General features: G+C 48.9%; 1 protein-coding gene across 2 annotated transcripts in view; it reads right to left on the bottom strand.

Moving 5' to 3' along the window:
- Nucleotides 1–19977, bottom strand: part of STK32B (serine/threonine kinase 32B) — a 136286-nt gene that overhangs the window by 60679 nt on the left and 55630 nt on the right. For both annotated transcript variants that reach the window (XM_015594881.2, XM_025051857.1), the window contains exon 2: nt 11393–11566. In XM_015594881.2, coding sequence (XP_015450367.1) covers nt 11393–11566 — 174 coding nt within the window. The remainder of the gene's footprint in view (nt 1–11392; nt 11567–19977) is intronic.

The raw sequence follows: 19977 nt of genomic DNA, 5'->3' as shown, positions 1-19977 counted from the left end.
AAGGCCACTCCCAGATGCCACATCTCGCCCCTTCCTCGCTCCAGCTCTCTGCTCACCTGTCCCGTCATAGAGGTCTCTCTCTGACCACTCTCCATGAAGCCAGCCCCCTGCCTGTGGTCCTCCTTATGTTGCGACAGCCCCTGACAGCACTTATCGGCGCCTGCCCCATTATCCGCAAATTTGTTTGTTTGTCGTCTGCCTTCCTCCACTCACAGACGTGTGCACCGAGAAGGCAGAACCTTGATCGGTTGTTCACTGTGCATCCTTAGCCTGGCGTGATGTAGGTCCCCGGTACGTCGCTACTGGGTGGATGCAGCATGGGTGGAGGGATGGGTGGATAGATGGATGGAGGGACAAACGAATGAATGAATCGATCAAAGAATGAACACCTGTGCAGAATGCACAGGGTGTCAGGTCCGGCCCAAGGGAGAATGCAGAATGCCACAGGAGGGGTCACCAACCTATAAAAGTGGAAAAGCGACACCACGTTCCTCTTTTCTTTCCTTATCTCAACTCCATCTGACTTCAAGGAATTATTTCAACAATCCTCGTGGCGACCATCACAAGATAAGCCCATATGTAGTCACCTTGCACTCAGGGCCCTGTGCCAGAAGACCTGACGTAAGCCCCAGAAGAACTCCTGCTGGTCAGTGAATCTGCCAACCGCTCTCCATGTCCAGTCCTCCCCCTGGAAAGGTGATCTCGCCTTCTGTACCTGTGCTATCTGGACCTCAAGCCCAGCTTCTCCATGAGCCCAGACACGAAGCAGATGTGGCCTCATCCTTGGGACCCTCAGAGCGTTTGGTGCGTGCCCGCCCACTGCTCTCATGATTCATGGCCTTCTCCACCCTGTATGTTCCTCCCTGGTGGAAGGAAATGCTATGCTGAGTTAGGAGAAGACACGTACGTGTACATAGATACATATATGCCTGCAACTTCGTGTGTGCACGCGTACATTATGTATATATGTATATATGTGCATGTACATATACATATGCATATTTGTACATATGTATACACATGTAGGTATATGTATATACAAACGTATGTGCACATATAGGTACATGCATGCATAGGTACGTAAGTATATATGTATGCACATATATAGGTATATGCACACGTTTGTGCATATGTGTACATATATGTGTGTATACAGGCATATACGTGTATGTGTGCATATGCATATATATGTATATGGAGATATATGTATAGGTGTATATATGTGTATGTATATACCCGTGTATATGTATATATAGTTATATGTATATATGTGTACACATATGCATATATAGGTATATATGTATGTGTATGGATATGTGCATATACGCATATATGTGAGTATATATGCACATGTATATATGCACACATCTTGGAATGCAGTGGTTAGAGCCCAAATACGCAAACTAGCACTACTAATAAGCAACTTGCCCCTCCCACAAGGACTGAGGCTGCTCGAGGGTGGAGCTTTGCTGCCTTCATGTCTCTGTCCCAATGCCCTCTCTGAGGACCGCCTCCATGCGCATTCGTTGGATGACTGGGTGACGGAATGACGGATTCCGCTCGGGGGAGGGTTTCCGAGCTGTAGGAATAAAGCTTCAGAAACCCCAGTGCTCTTGCTGCCCGCTGACCCGGTCCCCAGCCTGGCATCCATCATCTTACTATGGGATGTTTTCTGTAAAACAGCCTTAATTTATTGGAGCTTTTCTCCTTTCATATTCCGCTTCCAAATTTCATTTGTTTCTCTGATGTTGAGACAAAGATCCCTATTTCTAAAATTTATTATCTAAAATAAACACTCTCCACCCAATCGCAGGAGTAATTTACACCCAGGAGATGGAACGACCCCTTTAAGGAATAAATTGGATTTTCTTGTATCTCATTCTATCACCACGAAGCCATCAATTCTCCCAACGCTAGCCTGTAACAGAAGTCAAACCAAACTCTGTGCCCAGAAGTAACAAAGTTACTCCTGAAACGGAACGGGAATTTCCATTCTAAATGACAGTTCTGCAAGCCTTCGGGTTTTTTTTTCCCCCCATTTGAAAATTTCTTTCTAGCTGACGTGACCTTGGTATACAGGGTCATGAAAAGAAACTGCTGAAGGATCACCTCTTACATCTGATGAGAATTAGCAATTTATTTTTGACATTGTGGTGGTAGGGGAAGGTTGGGGGCATATTTGGGATCTAAAAATAGGTCAGGTCAGTTTTATTCTATGTTTATTAATTATTATCATTTTATTATGGATCTCACTGAAGGCTTAGTAGGCGCTGGACGGGCACCGTGCTCTTAGTCCTGCATGGGTCATTTCATTCCATTCTCCCATAAGATCATTTTAAAGGCGACACAGCAGAGACATGATCGAGGTAGACCTTTCTGAGCTCTTGCGGCTGGCTTAAGCGGTGGCACCAGGGTACCAGCCAGGCAGTCCAGTCTAAAGCTCGTGTTTGATAGACGTGATACAGGATGGACCCAAGTCCAAGAATAAAGTGCCAGAAGTTAGGGTGACATTAAAATGATTTCTACGGCTCTGAATTTTAATAAAAAATATTTGCTTTTTTAAGACCCTTTCCCCAATTATGTAGCTTTCAAAAGGTTCTAAAACTATATATACGAGGAAAACATAAGATAATTTTAATCCGTATTAAAAATGAATAATTTCTCTAAAAATACTAAAATTATATATATATATGATAATCAATATATACATAAAACATGACTATTATAAAAGACTGAAAAATAAAAAATAAAGTTCATGTGTGATAAACACCTTTGCTATCTGGAGAAAGTTAATTATACTTGGATTTTCTTCGTTGAAAGGATGACATACTCATTAAAGAAAGTTTCAAAATAGAAAAAAAAGAATGAGAAATTACATAGACTCTCCTTTCAACCCCTGCTCAATAGGAAACTTCTGAGTCTTTGTCTAATAAGCAGACATTTCTTTACATAGTCATGGGATTTCATAAGCTAGAATTTTCTCTCAAGGTCATAAAAACAACCCTTCAATACTGTCGGGTTTTCGTAGTAAGCATTATACGTATGGCCGTTATCATAGTCTCGAGTCTCTTACAAGGAGGTGTATGTTTTCTAAGCCAATTCCTTTCCCTGAAGTTATTTCACACTTGCTGGCAGTGCCGGGATGAACATCCTCACACAGAGAGCCCACGCAGGCGAGACCGGGCCTGACGATGTGGTTCACGAAGGCACGGGAGCGGGTTGGTGTGTCCGAAAATGTAAAAAGTACTTGATTCTAGTGCCAAATAGCTTTCTAGAAGAGTTGTAACGATTTGCACTGCCACCAGCAAAATGTCCAGAGAACACTTTCCCAGAATGCTTTGTCTTAGGAAATAGCTTCTTTCCCCCAAAAGCAACGCTTGACCTAGTTGCCATCATTTCCCCAAAACCTGGCTCGGCCTTGAAGCCACATTGTCCCCTGGCTCCTCTGTGTCCCACAGTCCCTGACAAGCACTCCCCATGCCAGCTGAGATGGTCGTGACACGTCTGTGGAGCTCCGCAAGCTCACTGTGAGCCCAGAGGCAGGCACACAGTAGGTGCTTGATACATATGTACGAAGCAACTAAATATTGAAGAAAGGGACTGTGCATTTATATATCACGGTTTCTGTTGTGCTGTCTGGCACACAGTAGGTGCCAATTAAATACTTACTAACTGGATGAAGGCGGCTCTGAGATCTGATTTACTTGAGAATCTGCCAAGGCAGAAAGAACTCGGTATCTAAGCAAATCCTTTCATTCCTTGGACTCCAATTGTTCATTTAGGGCATAAACATTTATAAACACCTACTATGTGTCAGAACCTATAGTGGGAAATCAGGAAAGAGATCATTCTGAAGGCACCTCCTGGAGGAGCTTACGGTTTGGGGGTCCCCTGGACACGATAAGCAAACGGAGAGAAGTCCTCACTGGGGTGTGCGTAGGGCTCACAGGAGACACCCAAAGGTGGGCCCACCCAGCTCTCCTGGGAGTAGCCTTGGGGCTGGAACACGACTGCAGTGGGCGGTACCGTGTCCCCCAGAGAGTATGTCCAAGTCCTAACCTGGCACCTGTGAACGTGACCTTATTTAGAAATAGGTTCCTTGAAGATGTAATTAAATTAAGTACCTCAAGATGAGATCGTCCTGGGTTGCAGGGGGGCCTCAGTCCAGTGACTGGTGTCCTTGTAAGAGAAAGGACGGGGAGATTTGAGACAAGAGGGTCATGTGAAGATGAAGACAGAGATTGGAGTTATGCTGTTACAAGCCACAAATGCCAGGAGCCATCGGAAGAAGCTTCCGGAAGACAAGGAAGGATCCTCCCCTAGTGCCTGCAGAGAGAACGCGGCCCTGCTGACATCTCAATTTCGAACTTCTGGTCTCTAGAACCATGAGAGAATATGTTTCTGTCGTTTCAGCCACGAAGCGTGTGGTGCTTTGCTGCAGCCACCCTAGGAAACTCACGGAATGATGGAAAACTCAGCACTAACGCCCTGCGCCCTCCCTTCCTCGTCCCTCCTCAGACCGCGCTCCCTCTACCTGTCAACGTCCTAAAAGCCAATTGTCCGCGGTGAACGGTGAACTTAAAGAGGACGTTGGAAGCACGCGCTGGACCTCAGTGAGAACGCTCCAGGTAACGGGACCGTCCCTGTAAGTTATTCACTCTTTCTAATCTTTTCAACTTTAAAACACGTGCGTATGTTCTCCATTTAAAAATAAGATCTGGACTCGATGCTGTCCTCCACAGTAAAAAAAGAAAGAAAGAAAAAAAGATTGACTTCTTTATTTCCCCAGTGTCTTCAATAGGGTGACCAAAATAATAAACTTGATTGAAACGAGCATCTGCATACTTATCTCTTGGACAATTAGCAGAGAAAGGGAAAGTGGCTTTGAAAGCTTGCTCTGCTGCACGGGGAATGCTGGCTCGATTAAAGGAAGGTGCTCGCCAGTGTTTCGGGATTAAACTATTATTGTTCCTGAAGATAAAAACGGAACCAAAAAAAGATTCTGACGAAGGTTAACAAAAAAACCTCGAAATTTATAGCTAGCTAGCTTTACAACCATGTGACTCATTAAGCAGATATCTCCCCAAGGCTGAATACTTTCTACCCACAGCTCCAGGCCCAGCTCCGGCTTCTCCTCTGGTACCTGATGTGAACCCCACAGTGGAAAGGAGACTGGGAGTGTGCTGAAGTGAGGGATCCGGGACCAGACACCCGCGAGACTGTCAGTTAATTTACATGTGATGCAAATTCAGGGCCGGAAGCAAAGTAACACGCACTAACTACAGGTGATCAAGAGATATCCCCCGAGAGATTAAAAGACATTGTCTCGGGGGTGTTTCAGGCGTTTTCAGACCACAATTTGTTAGAAGTTACCCCACTGGTAAAAATTTTCTACCAAAGAAGCTTGAAAATGTGGCACAAACCACTGCGATTTTAGCGTTCAGGCACCGCTTGCTCAAAACTGTAATCAAATGGTTGCTGTTTACAGACTCATATTTATGTGGCTAGATGGGATCTAAAACAGCAAGACAGGAGAGAATTAAGGTGCCCTGAACCTCGCCCAAGCCAGGAGCTCTCTTTAAATCAGCTCATTTCCCCCAAATTGACAGATGTAATGCACCAGCGTCTGCCGTTGACCGGGGAGACTTCAAGAAGCCCTATTGTTCATTTCCTTCATTTTTCTGATGAAAGGCAGTTTAAGGCATGACTTTATGTATCAGACGAATCGTGACTACATAATGGATTGGAATGCAAACCTTGGAGGAATTTTTAACATCACATACGAGATGTCAAAGGCATTTCGTGCCTGGGGCAGGCACTTTGAGCCCCACCGTAAACATTTGGGCAGAAGCATTACAGGAAGCAGTGCAAGCTATGGAAACTGGCTTATCGAATATGAACTTGTATTTCCAAGTAATTTCAAGTCAGGTCTGTCTTTCCTTCCTTAAAGATTTCTTCATTGATTCAATACATATTTCACGGAGCACTCCCTCCACGGGAGGCAGTATGGCAGTAAAAGATAGGAAGATGAACAAGGTAGGAGAGATGCTGCCCTCAGAGCTACGGACCAGCAGGTCGATCTCTGGCTGCCTAGAAATGATGACAAAGGACTCGGTCATCACCACTGGTGTCACATGCCAGCAAGGAAGGAGACAGTGTTTAGGGAGAGAACAGGGTGGGGAGTGGAGTGGGAACCCGGCTTAGGTAAAAGGTGGTTGGGGACGCCCCCTGAAGAAGTGGGGCTCCTGAGCCTGCCCTGGCTCTGTCTGTGGGTTAGCCGGATGGGACGGGAGTCTGGCGAAGCCACGACCTTAGCTTCTCTTTGGTGTCTAGAGAAGCAGCAAGGCGTGGCAGAGCGAGGCCGTCTCGGTGGGAAGCCGGTTCCGTGACCCGCCAGCGGTGCACCCCGGGGCAAATCACCCAATCTCTGAAGGATGCGGAGTCATAGCACCCAGAGCAATTTATCGATGTGAGAATTAAATGAGATATTTGTGTGTGTACATGTATATACACCCATGTGCACACATATGCACGTACATGTAAACACATGTGAATGCATGTTAGTGCTGGCATATTACAGTTTAATAAAGTTGATTCATTGTTGTTGTGATTCACTTGACCTCATAAGACCTGGCCCTTCTGGATACCTAGTCCCCTGAAGAACCCTCTTGGGACGTGCTTTCAGGGCCTTCGGAAACGTCATTCTCAGTTACCAACTGGACCAGGTCACTCCCCCGCTTTAAGCCATCAATGAATGACACCAGCAAGGGCCTCAGGACGTGCGTGCTCCCTACCGACCTAACCAGCACAGTCTGTGCCCGCCCAGGCCGCTCAAGTCTGGCCCTTCTGCCCAGAGCCTCCTGCAGCCTCTTCCCTGAGCTAATTCCTATTTGTTCTACAAATCGGTCCCAGCCTCTGTGCCCCCTGGCCTGCCACCACCTCAGTCCGGGTTGGCTGCCCTCCTCGGAGTTCCTGCAGGCCAGTGGGTGGCACCCTGTCGTGGGTCCTCACCCTGGACTGCAACGATTCTGCCCCCCGAAAGCCTGCCTTTCTCGCCCCTGCCACACGGGACAGCTGCTGAGCGTCCCCGTCCATCACTGTCATCCCTGGGTCTGCACATTTCTTGGCCCAGAGTAAAAGACGAACGGCCAACTCGAATGCCCTCAAATCTCCTCATCGCTTCAAAACAATGATCTGTTTCGAACCCACAGTGATTTCTCTGCTCGGGCACTTTCAAACTCCCTGAGTTATACTTCAAAATAACTTTTATTTTCTACAGATCTACGACACCATGAGCAAAGGGTAATCTGTCACCACTGAGTATATAAAAGTAAACACCTGATTTCAAAGCAAATCCCCCCCCACCCAGATGAAGAGAGATGGGACACCTGAAAGACGCCAGGCACATTTAAACCCTTTCCTCACAGAATTTGCATAATAGCCCGGCGAAGTCGGTCTCATCGGGCCCATTTTACTGATTACAAAACCGAAGTCCAAAAAGTTCATTAAAAAAAAAGGTGAACTTCAGTAACATGCCCAAGACCACCATGATGGAAGATGAAAATTCTTGGCGGCCCGACCCAGGCTTGCATTTGTGGAATGAGTTGCCACTTCCGCGTGTGGCTTCTTTGAAAAAAGCAACGTTCTTCGATCTGCATAAAACGTGGCATCAAAAGTGTCCAGCAGCGCATGCACGGCGGGGGGTCTGTAAGTTCATCCGCTGGATGAATGCGAAACATTGCGTGGCATTATCGTGTGTCTCTAGGAAGAGTGTGTAGACGCATCATTTCAAGTCTGTATACACAGACACATCGAAAATTTATCGAACCATAGGGGAGGGAAAAACAGACTGATTCCAATCTCTGCCAAGTCCACAGAAATGCTAACAGAATGCCATTTACTTAGTGGATTTTTAAAATTTTCCCCAAATTGTTGGATAGCCCCCTTTCTCCAAGGTAGTTATGAAGTCTGAGGGCAGATGACCCCTCATAGACCCCTCGTAGAGTCACTTACAAACATTTGCTGAACTATGACGAAGTGGTTCTGATCGCCACGCCCCACGTGACAGTCCCATTTCCTCCCTGGTCTGTCGCTGGCTCTGCTCTGGGAAGTCGGCCTCTGGCTCACCAATGACCACGTAACTCGGTGTCTCGGGGAACTTGGGCAATTGGATCATCTACTGCACAGAAGCGCAGGAACGGCCGTGGTCCTTCGTCAGCGACACCTGTGTAACAGCTCAGTCAAGTCCTTTGGGCACCTCCAGAGGAGCCCAGTTGTCCACAGAGCACGCCCAGGCCCCGAGCCTGAGTGTCCACGAGCCATGGCTGGCGCGCGACGGCGCGAGTGAGCCGGGGGCCCCAGGAAGCGCCCCGTAATCCCAGGGAGCCATCCCTGTTCTGTCCCTCTGCCACTGCGACCACCGCCGCCATTCCTGCCACGGCCACCAGCCTTCTCCTCCTTCCTTCTCACTCTACCGGGTTTGCTGTCATCCGCCTCGAAATGACACAGGCGAATAATGCAAGGAACTCAATCGTCCTGCAAGTGTTGTTGCTCTACAGAACGATCCCCACCATTTCACCCCCTCCCCCCGGCTCATCCCTTCCGTCCATTCATCGCTCTCATTTGAGTGTTTAGCCCCGATCGCTAAATGACAGGTGTAGGTGACGCCTTGACTTTCAACTTCGGGCTCCATCTGTTGGCTGCTCACGATGGAGGATGAGTATTTCGCCATCTCCCCACCCCCGCCCCCTGCTTCCTGTTTTCCCATTTCCCCAGTGGAGGATTACTGTATTTTTGGTTAGATCACCAACCAAAAATAGTGTTTAGGTGATTTCGATTAAGTATCAGGGATGTGTGCAGAGATGCTTCACGTCCTGTACACGGATCATGTCCTGCGCAACACTTTCATTCTTTGGAGTAAGAGACAGTTGTCTTTTATTTATCGTAGAGTTTTCTTTCTGAACTCATTTATTTCAACTTCAGAGTCCTCACCAACTAAATAAATCTCTCAAGGCAGCAGGCATTTCACTCTCCCTGAAGAAGTTTCTCCCAGGGTCTCCCGATCCGCTCCAATCAGAACCCGTCATGGTCTACACCTTGGGCACAACCGATGCCCTTGAACTCCCACCGCCCCGGAGACCTCCTGTGCCTCTCTCCTCTGCGGGAGGTTCAGCTTTGTGTTCTCGTTCTTCCTCCTTCCTGATGTGCACCTTCGTTTTAGTGGGGTCCGTCGCATTTTCTAATATCTTCTTGAGAAAAAGTGCGTGAGAGGTCCATTCTTTGATATCGAACTTGCGAAAACATACGCCCTCACATCTGGTTAATGAGCGCGTCTCCGCTGCCTTCTAGTGTTTAATCAATCCCAAACGATTCCGATTCGTCAGGCTGTGTGACCCGGTGTTGTTCTGTGGAAGCTGATCGGGTCTGAAGTTTGTTTCTGACGTGCGTCTGTTTCTAGTCGTTGCTCTGTATCCTTGGAAAGCCCTGGACGTTGGAAACTCGTGCACGTCGAGTCCGTGGGATTTTCTTTAATCATTTCTTTGACGAGTCCTTCTCCAATTCTCTCTCTCCTCTCTCTCTTCCTCACGTTGAAATTACTGAACTGTCCTTCGAATTTTCTTATGTTTCCTGTCACCTTTTCTATTTGTCATTTTATTCTACTGTATAAAAGATGCTCTCAAGTTTATCTTCCAGCATAACTTTTGAGTTTTTCATTTCTGCTTCCATATGGTTAATTTGTAAGAGCTCTGAGTTTGTTCTCTGACTTTTAAAAAAATATGGTATATCTTATTGTAAAATTGCAAAGCTCCTTTTTTATCTCTCTGAAATTACTGGTCATAGTTATTCTGATATTTTCCCCTTACAGAGTCTCTGTTTATTCCAAGCTTTTCTTCTTTTTCCATGTGATCGACTGGCTCTCGATGTTCATGTTAGAAGATTTCTCTGGGAGTCTGATAACCCTGGGTTGTCGCCAGCCCAGTTGGGAGCTTCTGGTGATGAGTGGGGCTTGTTGACTGTGAGCTACACTCCAGGGGGGCCATGGGGAACCTGTGATGTCACAATGCCCTTCCTCTTGGCTCACTCACATTCCCACTGAAGTCACCTGAGTTTCCTGCGTGGAGGAAGACAGCCTGGAGACCCGTCCCCCGAGCCCGGCTGGAAGGTGGGAGGGAGGCTGTGTTATTTCAGCATCTGGCCCGCGTCGGTCTAGTTACACTGGCTATCTGCAGCCCCGTATTCCAACCCGAGTGCACTTATGCCCTTCAGTCAGCCCTATTTATTTTATTCTCTTTAGGAAACAAAGCTTCAGTCTTCCGCTCGGGACAGAGGAAGGGGCGGCCCCCCAGTTCTTCAGAACAGGTAAGCAGACCTGGGGTTCTCGATACTTCTTTAAAAGCTTTCAAACGATTCACTTTGCTTTCGCCCCTTTTCACCGCCCACCCCCCTTCCCTTAGATGCTGGGTGCTGTCACCTCCTGAGCCTTTCGGGAATTCTCGAGTGTATGTCAGTTCTCGGTTCTCCCCAGTGACAACTCAGTTTCTAGGACCCTAGGTCATCTGCCACTCTGCATCGTCTTCCCAATCCCCGCAATGTGTTGCTATAGTCACCTCTTCAGTTTCCCCATCCTGTGTAACTACCATTTACAAACACGTCCTACTACCGTTTTACTGGGGTTTCAGAAGAGAGAAATGCAGAGGGGTGTGCGCTCAATTCACCCTCTTCACCCAGAAGCCCGAGTCCCGTCTCCTCACGTCTTCCCAACGCGAGTAAGTCGGAAGGTCAGCGAGGCACAGGACAAGGCCGTGGACAACAAACCCGGAGGCTCTCACGCCAGCCCCCTCCTCTGGGTCGGGGTGGGGACCCCTTAACCATACTGGCCTCCTACCGCTGCAGCCAAACTCGCTTTGCTCAGGCGGCTGGGCGCGGCGCAGCTGCATGTGGCAGGGAGAAGCCAGGGCCCCAGGAGGCGGCAGGACCCGGAGCTCGAATCCAGAGCCCAGAGCCAGCACCTGAGCATCCCCAGCGGAAGGAACACTGCACGCGGCCCAGCACTGACTGCGGGATCCCGCACGCTCGCAAGAGACAGCACGCGAGTCGCGCCAGGGACAGACCACTCCGGCCTCCCGAGGCCACGCCGGACGGGGACGTGAAGGCCCACCAGCTGCCAGCCGCGTCTCTAAGCTGTGGGGAGCCCAGAGAAGTGGGCGCACGGGCAGGGGGAGCTCCCTCCCGTGCAGGCGAAGAGGCAGCAGGCCGAGGGCGGAGACCGTACGGGCCACGAGGGCTGCGCTGCCTCTCATCAGCCCCGGGCACTGAATGCGGTGAGAAAACGCGGTTCCCCCTGCCCCCCGCAGACTGCTCCCCTCCCCGCCCCCCGCGCTGCCCGCCTCACCTGTGGATGATGTGGCGCCGCTGCAGGTAGTCCAGGGCCAGCGCCAGCTCGCACACGTAGAGCTTCACGGCCGCCTCCGAGAACTGGACGTTCTGCTGCAGGTGGTAGCGCAGGTCCCCGCCCAGCTGCAGGTCCACGACCATGAACATGTCCTCCTCGTCCTGGAAGGAGTACCTGGGGCGCGGGGGACACAGTGGTTAAGGATGGGGAGGGCCCCAGAGTCCGCTGTCCACACGGCCCGGTCCCTGGCCTCTGGCATTCTGACCACTACGAGGCTCCGAAGTATTACTTTGTTTTTAGCAGATCCCCGAATTCGACGTTTTTAGGACCTGCAGTGGCCAGTCTCCCCTCCCGCCGCCACGATTCCTCCAGTCCCCACACGTGCCGCTCCCACCCGCCGCTTCCTTCTGCAGCCCCTGACTGCGGCGACGCTGGCGCGTCCAAGGCCGGGCCGCAGAACTGCCCCTCGGAGCCCAGCCAGAGTCCGAGCGCCCGGGAATGGAAACCAGGGAAACGAAGGTGCTCTGGGCGACGGCCACAGCCGCGCAGCCGTGACAGCCACGGGGTGTCCCACTGCCGCCCCTGCTGACCTCACCGGAGCCGATGAACTGCCCAGCGGAGTCCACTCACCGCACGGAACATGGATAACGGAATCGTCGCGTTTTAAGCCAGTAAGTTTTAGGGGATTCCCCCAGCCCTCCGAACAACAGAAAACTGACACAGTCCTGAATTCACTTTTTGAAAATTGCATTTAGGCTTTTTAAGAACCGAAGGGCCAACATGTAGAATGGGGTTAAGCGGCTGCAAAGCAGAACCACGACGTCATAGATGGTGTCACCGCCCATAGAGAACCCTGGAACGTAAGACGGGTGTCATGAGATTTAATCACAGAACGACAACGCTGGCGCAGAGATCAGACCCGGGTCTCAGAGCTCCGAATATTCGACCTGGGTCAGCTGGGCCATCCTCCTCATGCATTCGATGAAAGGGGAAACTGAGGCCCAGAGGGGAGAAGGGACCCAGCGACCCAATGACAGGACGGGGACCAGAACCAGGATCTGGGGACTCTCACAGGACACACTGCTGGGATGCTGCGGTGTTTCTTGACCTGGGCTTGCAGCCCGGGGAGGGGAACCTGCCGCTCGATTCGGTCACAGGAAAGGTGACAGTGCCACATGCATACGGGATGGGGGATTCTAGGGTACGTCATTTAGGATTTTTGCATCGAATGGTCCAAATGATACTCGCTCACATTTTCCTGCGCACCCTGATCCTCTTGCCTGACTCAGTTCGGGCGTCGTGGTGATACTGGCCTCGCAGGAGGAAGTGGATTTTGTCTGTTCAAGAAGAGGTTACGAGAGGCGTCGCTTGCTTGTAGAGTCTGGTCTCACACGCCCTCCATCCCCTACTTCCAACTCACCTGGGACCCTCTCCTCACAGCGATCCTGATGGAGCTCTGAGACGGGTCTTGCTCCCCCCGCCCCGGCCCCCGACAAAGGGATGAGCAAGGAAATGACCCGACATGCGGACAGCTGTCCCTCTGGCCCTGCGCATTTCACCAGGATGCCATGGGTGCTCCCTGAGATCAGCGAGAAAAACCTGTTCCTCTAGGTTTGCCAGGCTAGAGACCAGGACTAGGAAGCTGGATCCTCTTGCCCCCAAATCGGACAAGACCCACCTGTGGAGTGAAGGTAAAGACAGGAAGCAGGGCTGAAAGCCAAACACAGAGACAGGCCCTGTTGGAGGGGTGGGTCCAGCTTGGGCAGAGTCGCAGAGGCGAAGACTGTGCTTTGACTGAAGCTCCTGTCACTTGGAACTGAAAGCATCCTCTGATACATCTTTCATGTATTTGCTAACGGAGAGAAGGGTTTAGATGCTCAAGAAATTACAGGAATCGGCTATGGTATGCCTCCTACAGATGCTCAATTTGTATTCTAACAGTCGATAGGTGATTGAAACATGGCATTGATAACCCGTGCATTCTGCACCCTCGATTCACAGCTAAATGGTCAGAGGGCATCTCATTCAATCAGAACTCTGGGGGAGCAACATGAATTTTCACGAGAGAAACTTGCAGACCGGAATGAATTCTAAAGAGGAAATTCGAAATGCAAAGAGGACAATAATTTGAGCAGCAACTCAGGGTCTGGCTTTTTCTTACTGCAGGTCCAAGTGTTGGCCCTGGGCCATGGACTCTACATTCCCAAAGGGACTCAGTGTCATCCGAGAGCAGAGGACGACCTTTCGTTTCTCTCTCTGAAGTTCTGCGCTATTCCACAGCTTTGTGCCATTGTCTCTTCTGCTTCCTTTCGGACCGGAATTACAATTATGTTCTCATGCTACACATTGTCATGGAAATGACGAGAGTGAGTCCCAAATGAGAAACCTATGCCCCATCGCAGGAACACTGACCTGTGGAGAAGTCTGGGTAATGAGGCTCACTTTGCAAGATCGAAGGTGGCCAGGAGCTGGGAAGGCGTCCGCCTTGACCTGGACATTGAAAAACGCCAGCCTGAAGAACTCAATGTCTGTCTGATAAATTTTAAGAAATTTACCAATTCCCTACTTTGTTCCAAAAAAGGATTAAAAATGACTTGTGAAATACATACAATATGACAAAATTAAGAATAAGTCAGCCATAGATCAGGTTAAAGAATAAAGAAAGAAATCAAGCAAATAGACGGTACAAAGATAGCCCGATTCACGCCCAGAGGTCTGGCACCCTTTCCCGAAACAGGCCATAAATCCGTCTCACCTTCCCAGTAATCAGAGCAGAGCAAGAAGCATGATCAGCCTCATGACTTAGGGTCAAAGTGGAAAAAAACCAATTGTTTAGGAAAAAACGATTATTCCTGATTATTAAGCCAAAGGGAATCCATCTCTCCCCCTGGGTTCTTATGGAGATGGCCATTTACATGGGGGACTCTGACCTATGTGACATGGCTCTAAAGAGAGGAGCAAGTTCAACAGGGATGGTTCTCTGTACGACGTTCCTCGAGGTGGACCGAGTTCGAAGTTCAATTCTGTGAAAGCGGGGCCTCATGGGGCCAAAGCAAAGCGGTCTGGGCATCGTGCTCACGAAGGAGCTTCTTAACGACAGGGCAACTTTAGAGAACACAGCAGGTGTCCTTGGGGGTCCTCACCAGTGTGACTCAGGCACACACCAGCGGCCACGCCGTGGGCCTCGACCACGCTCAGACCCTGAGCCAGAAGCTGGATTAGGTGGGATCACTGCCTAGTTCGCCTGAGTGTGGGATCACCATAAGGGGCTGGAGTTGATGCCACGTGCCATGACACAGACATGACCCATTGCTGCAGATACGTTTTCCGCCCCGGGCCATGGACCCCACATCCCCAAGGAGACTCGATGTCATCACGCTCTCACTGCTAGCTCCGCTCACGATGCCCCGTTCCCAGCGCTCTGCTCTGGCCCCTCGGTCCCTCCTCGGTTTAGGGCAGTGATTCTCCACCTGGGGTGACTTTGCTGCTTGGAGACATTTGACACTATCTGAAGACACTTTGGGGTGTCACAACTGGGAGGGGTGCTACTGGCACCTAGTGGGTAGAAGCCAGGGAGCCAGGATGCGAAACATCCCACAATGCACAGGACAGGCCCCCCCACAAAGGACTGCCTGGCCCCAGAGTCCGTGGGGCCACGGACTGATGCTCCCTCTGTTAGAAACCTCCCCGAACCTCGGAGCAATGCCTTCTCCCCTTCTTGTGCCTCATAATAGAAATAGCTGGCATTGACGTGGTGCCCGCCACGCGCCTGGCACTGCGCACCGAGCTCTGTGCATATTAACTCGTTTCTTTCTCCCAACAACGCCGAGGGAGGTGGTTCGTGCTGCCTTTAGCAGAGCTGGACACCGGGACTGAGGTTAAGGACTCAGTCTCCCAGGTGACACGGCCAGGAAAGGGCGGAGCTGGGAGCGGAACCGAGACAGTCCCTCCCTCTCCAGCATCTAGAATTCGAGTGTGAGGCTCTGGCGGCGCGGTCATCCCGTCTCGGGGGCCCCCTCACTCCTGGTCTCTTCTCCCCACCAGCCAGTGAACGCCGCGTGTTTCTGGCTTGTTCGGCATCGTCCCCCTGCGCTTTGCCAGAAGCATCGTTCACACTGAGGAATGAATGGGTCACGACCACCCGAAGCACATGTATCCCCGCGACACGTGAGTCCGCCGATCGCGCCCACCGCAGCAGGCTTGGGGGAGGGGAGGTCAGCGGGGAGGGAAAGCTCCGTGTCGGCTTTTGTTCTGTCATTGCTTACAGGAGCCCCCTTTATCTTTGGCCTCTGGGCACAAAGACCAGGATCTCCCACTAGCCTGAGAATGACGCCCCTGGCCTGTCCACAGCACCCCATTCCCGCCAGGGAGTGGAAGTCAGCTGTCTGATGAGCAAGTGGGAAGGAGTTGCGATGGGCTCAGCGCGGCCCTTCTGAGGTCCTTCCCTGCTGCGGACCCGTTTGCAGACGGTGGCACCCTGCTCTGTCATCTCGCTCGACTGGTTCCAAACTCAGGTACACAAGAGGGGTGCTCCTCAGACCCCCAGTCACCCCTCAACACTTATCCTGGGTAAGCGTGGGAGGCGGGCATCATCACTCTCACTTCTCCAGTGGAGGAGACCGAGGCCAAGGGAGGCTGACTTGCCCACGGTCACGAGGTCAGGCGCCTTCTGCAGCAGCATGTCGCGTCCTCTGCCACCCGCCTCGGGAGGCCTGCAGCTCAGGTCGGCCGCATCAAGCGTGCATGAAAACACACAGGAGCACACGTGAGAGACGGGGCGGGAAAGTGGGAGGAAAACCGAGCGACAACACCGCGCCCGGCTCCCCGCCGACTTCATCTCGCCCGGCCCCAGACACCTTCAGACCAAGACAGAAAAAAATGAAAATGTTCATGGATCAAAACACTAAATGTTCAGAGGGCAATACTCCCCTAGTTCATCTATGGATTCAATGCGATACCTATCAAAATGCCAGCTGCAATTTGTGCAGAAACTGCAAGCCGATACTAAAATTCATATGGAAATGCAAGAGATCCAAAATAACCAAAACAATCTAGACAGAAGTAAAAGTAAAGGGACACACCCTTCCATTGTCAAAAGTGAGCTGCAATAACCCAGCCGCACAAGGACAGACATACAGATCCATGGAACAGAACTGAGACCACGGAAATAAACCCTGACATTTATGATCAATTGACTCCGACCGGAAGGCTAAGACACTAAGGGAAAGAATAATCTTTTCAACAAACGATGCCGGAACAACTAAATATCCACGTGCAAAAGAATGAAGCTGAACCCTTATCTGTCATCATATACAAAATTAATTCAATTTTAATTTTTAATGTATTAATAGATCACAGACTTTCATATAAAGCTAAAACTTTCAAACTATTAGGAAAAAAATAAGAGGGTGTAGATCTTTATGACCCGATCACTGGATTAGGTAATGATTTCTTGGATATGACACCAAAAGCACAAGTAACAAAAGAAAGAAAAACAAACAGATAAATAGGATGTCATCGAAATTAAAAAATTGTGTGCTTCAAAGGATACTATCAAAAGAATGAAAACACAACCCACAGAATAGAAATTATTTGTAAACCATATCTCTCATAAGGGACATTTATTCAGAATAAAGAACTCTTATACCTCAACAATAAAAAGACAATCCAATTTAAAATTGGGCAAAAGATTTGAATAGATATTTCTCCAAAGAAGATATACAAATGGCTGATAAGTACAAGGCGTGACGTTCAGCATCATTAGTAAGTACGGACATTTAATTCAAAATCACAATAAGGTGCCATTTCACACCCATTAGGATAGTTTAAAAGAACAAGATAATGGCACATGTCGACCAGAACTTGGAGAAGCTTCATCCATTGCTGCTGGGATACAAAATGGTGTCGCCACTGTGAAAAACAGTTCAGCAGTTCCTTGGAATGTTAAACGAGGAGTGACCACGTGACCCGGCACTATATACACCCAAGAGAACTGAAAACATTTGTCCACACGCAAACTTGTCCAAATTTGCTCACAGTAGCATTATCCATAATGGGCAAACAGTCGGAACAACCAAATGGCCATCGGAAGGACGGATCAACTAAATACGGGACATTACACAGTGGAAGATTATTCAGCCATAAAAAGGAGCAAAGCACTGATACCTGCTATGACCTGGGTGAACCCTGAGAGCACCATGCTACATGAAACAAATGAGTCACAAAAGGCCCACACTGTATGATTCATTTTTGTGGAAGAGGTAAGCCCACAGAGACAAAGGAGATTAGTGGTTTCCGGGGGCGGGGAGTGTTCAGGGAATAAGGAGCCATGCCTGATGGGTATGAAATTTGTTTTAGGGGAGGTGACAAATTAGAACTCAAGTTCGATCATGGTGATGGTCGTGCAACTCTGCGCCTATACCAAAAAACCATGGAACGAAGCCTTTGAAAAAGGTGAATTTTATGGCAGATGAATTCGTATCTCAATGAAACTGTTACCAAAAAAAGCAACATGAGCAACACTATTGACTATACCACGATTTGCGTGAAAAGTGGAAGAATGATTTGTAAAAAGGGGATGATGATATATGTATATTATTGATATCACTGGAGTGACATTCACGAGGCCGGCAGGATCGCTACACGGCCCAGTGTCTGGACACAGAAGAAGGGTTTTCACTATATACCCTTTGGACCTTTTGAATTATGGACCACATGAATGTACCTAGTCAAAAATAAAGACAAACTGAATTGAATTCATCCATTTAAACTGAAAGAAATGTGGGCAAGAGATGAACGGGTACTCAAAACAAAACAAAACAAAACAAAAAAAAACAAAAACAAAAAACCACGGTGTGGGGAAGGATATACAAATCGCTAATAAATATATAAAAAATGTGTGGCCTTAGATATCAGAGAAATTAAAATTAAAATGAACATGTGATATCTCATCACACTCAACACAGTGGCTAAAAGACGAAGAACTGACAATATTAAGGATGTTGAAGATGCGGGCCGACCCTGACCCTCACGCGCTATTGATCAGAGTGTGAACTGGTCGAACACTCTGGAAAACTCTTTGGCAGCTCTCATTAAGCAGATATGCATATGCTCGATGATCCAGCGATGTCGCTCCTTTGTATATACCCAACAAAAAGGTTCACGTATATTTACCAACATACAGGCACAAAGATGCTCGGAGCAAGATTATTTATAAAAGCCAATAATGAGCGGTCTCATTCTTTATACACACATAAATACACACACACACACACACACACACACACACACACACACACACACACACACACTGGAACTAATGCCGCATGCAGCAAAATGGCAGGATCTCACGGATAGATTAAGTGAAAGAGGCAAGAAAGAAATAACCACGCGATTCCATTTAGAGAAAATTCAGAAGCAAAATTAATCTTTGACACTGACAGTTCCCCACATGGTTGCCTGTGAGGAAGGGAACCGTAACTAGTAAAAGCAAAGAAGATTCTACAGTGCTGGCGATCCAGCTGAGAACACGCGGTGTGTTCACACGAGGGAGTCTGGACGAGCACAGCGTGTGCATTTCTTCGTGGATCTTACGCATCGATAAGTTTATATGAAATGTCCTGCGTTCTCCCATTGTATAAATCAAACATCCTAGTGTTGCTGCCGATCTGATGGGTGTGTAATTTTCATCTGCATTTCTTGGATTAGGAATGTATTAGTTGACTCCGGCTGCCATGAAGAACCACAGATGCAGCAGCTTAAACAACAGAAACGTATTTTCTCACAATTCTGGAGGCCGGAAGTCTGAGATCAAGGTGCGGGCAGGGTTGGTTCCCTTGGAGGCCGCTCTCCTTGGCCTGTGGATGGCCGTGTTCCCCCTGTGTTCTCACACGATCATCCCACTGTGTGTGTCTGTGTCCTCGTCGTCTTGTTTCAAGGACACCGGTCAGACTGGGTTAGGGCCCAGCCTAGTTTTGCCTTATTTTTTGCCTTAATTACCTATTTAAAGACCTTCCTGCCAAACACAGTCACATTCTGAGGTCCTGAGGGTTAGGACTTCAACATGTGAATTTTAAGGGGACACAGTTAAGTCCATAACAGTGAGTGAGGCTGCTATAGACTCACAGATTCATTCGCCATTTGGGCCTTGTCCTGGGTGCCCATTTACCTATAGGGCTGTTGGACCTTTCTTAGTTATTTGCGGAAGCTCTTACGCATCGGAGGCTAACCTTTTGACATGCGCTACGAAGGCCTCCTCCCACCCAGAGCTCTGACTCTTCACTTCGGGGTTCTACAGCTTGAACTTGTTAATTGTGTCTTACTTACTGTCACTTTGATCTCTCCGCTAACGAGAGAGGAGCTAAAAGTCTCTCACCAAATATTTGATTTTTTATTTTCCCTTGTACCTCGAGCTTCATATATGTTTGCTTCTTCTATTTTTCAGTTTTATATCAAGAGCATACAAGTTCAGAACTGTGCGTTTTTCTTCTTATCATTTTATAGTTATCTTCATTATCCTGAAAAATGCTTTTTTTTGCTGTGAGATCGATTTTTTTTTTTCTGATATTCTTTTTTTGGTCTGCCTT

The sequence above is a fragment of the Pteropus alecto genome, unplaced genomic scaffold (genome assembly GCF_000325575.1).
Source record: "Pteropus alecto unplaced genomic scaffold, ASM32557v1 scaffold5, whole genome shotgun sequence".
NCBI classification, from domain to species: domain Eukaryota; kingdom Metazoa; phylum Chordata; class Mammalia; order Chiroptera; family Pteropodidae; genus Pteropus; species Pteropus alecto.
Note: the sequence above shows the minus strand (reverse complement) of the source record. Positions and strands in the feature narration are given on the sequence as shown.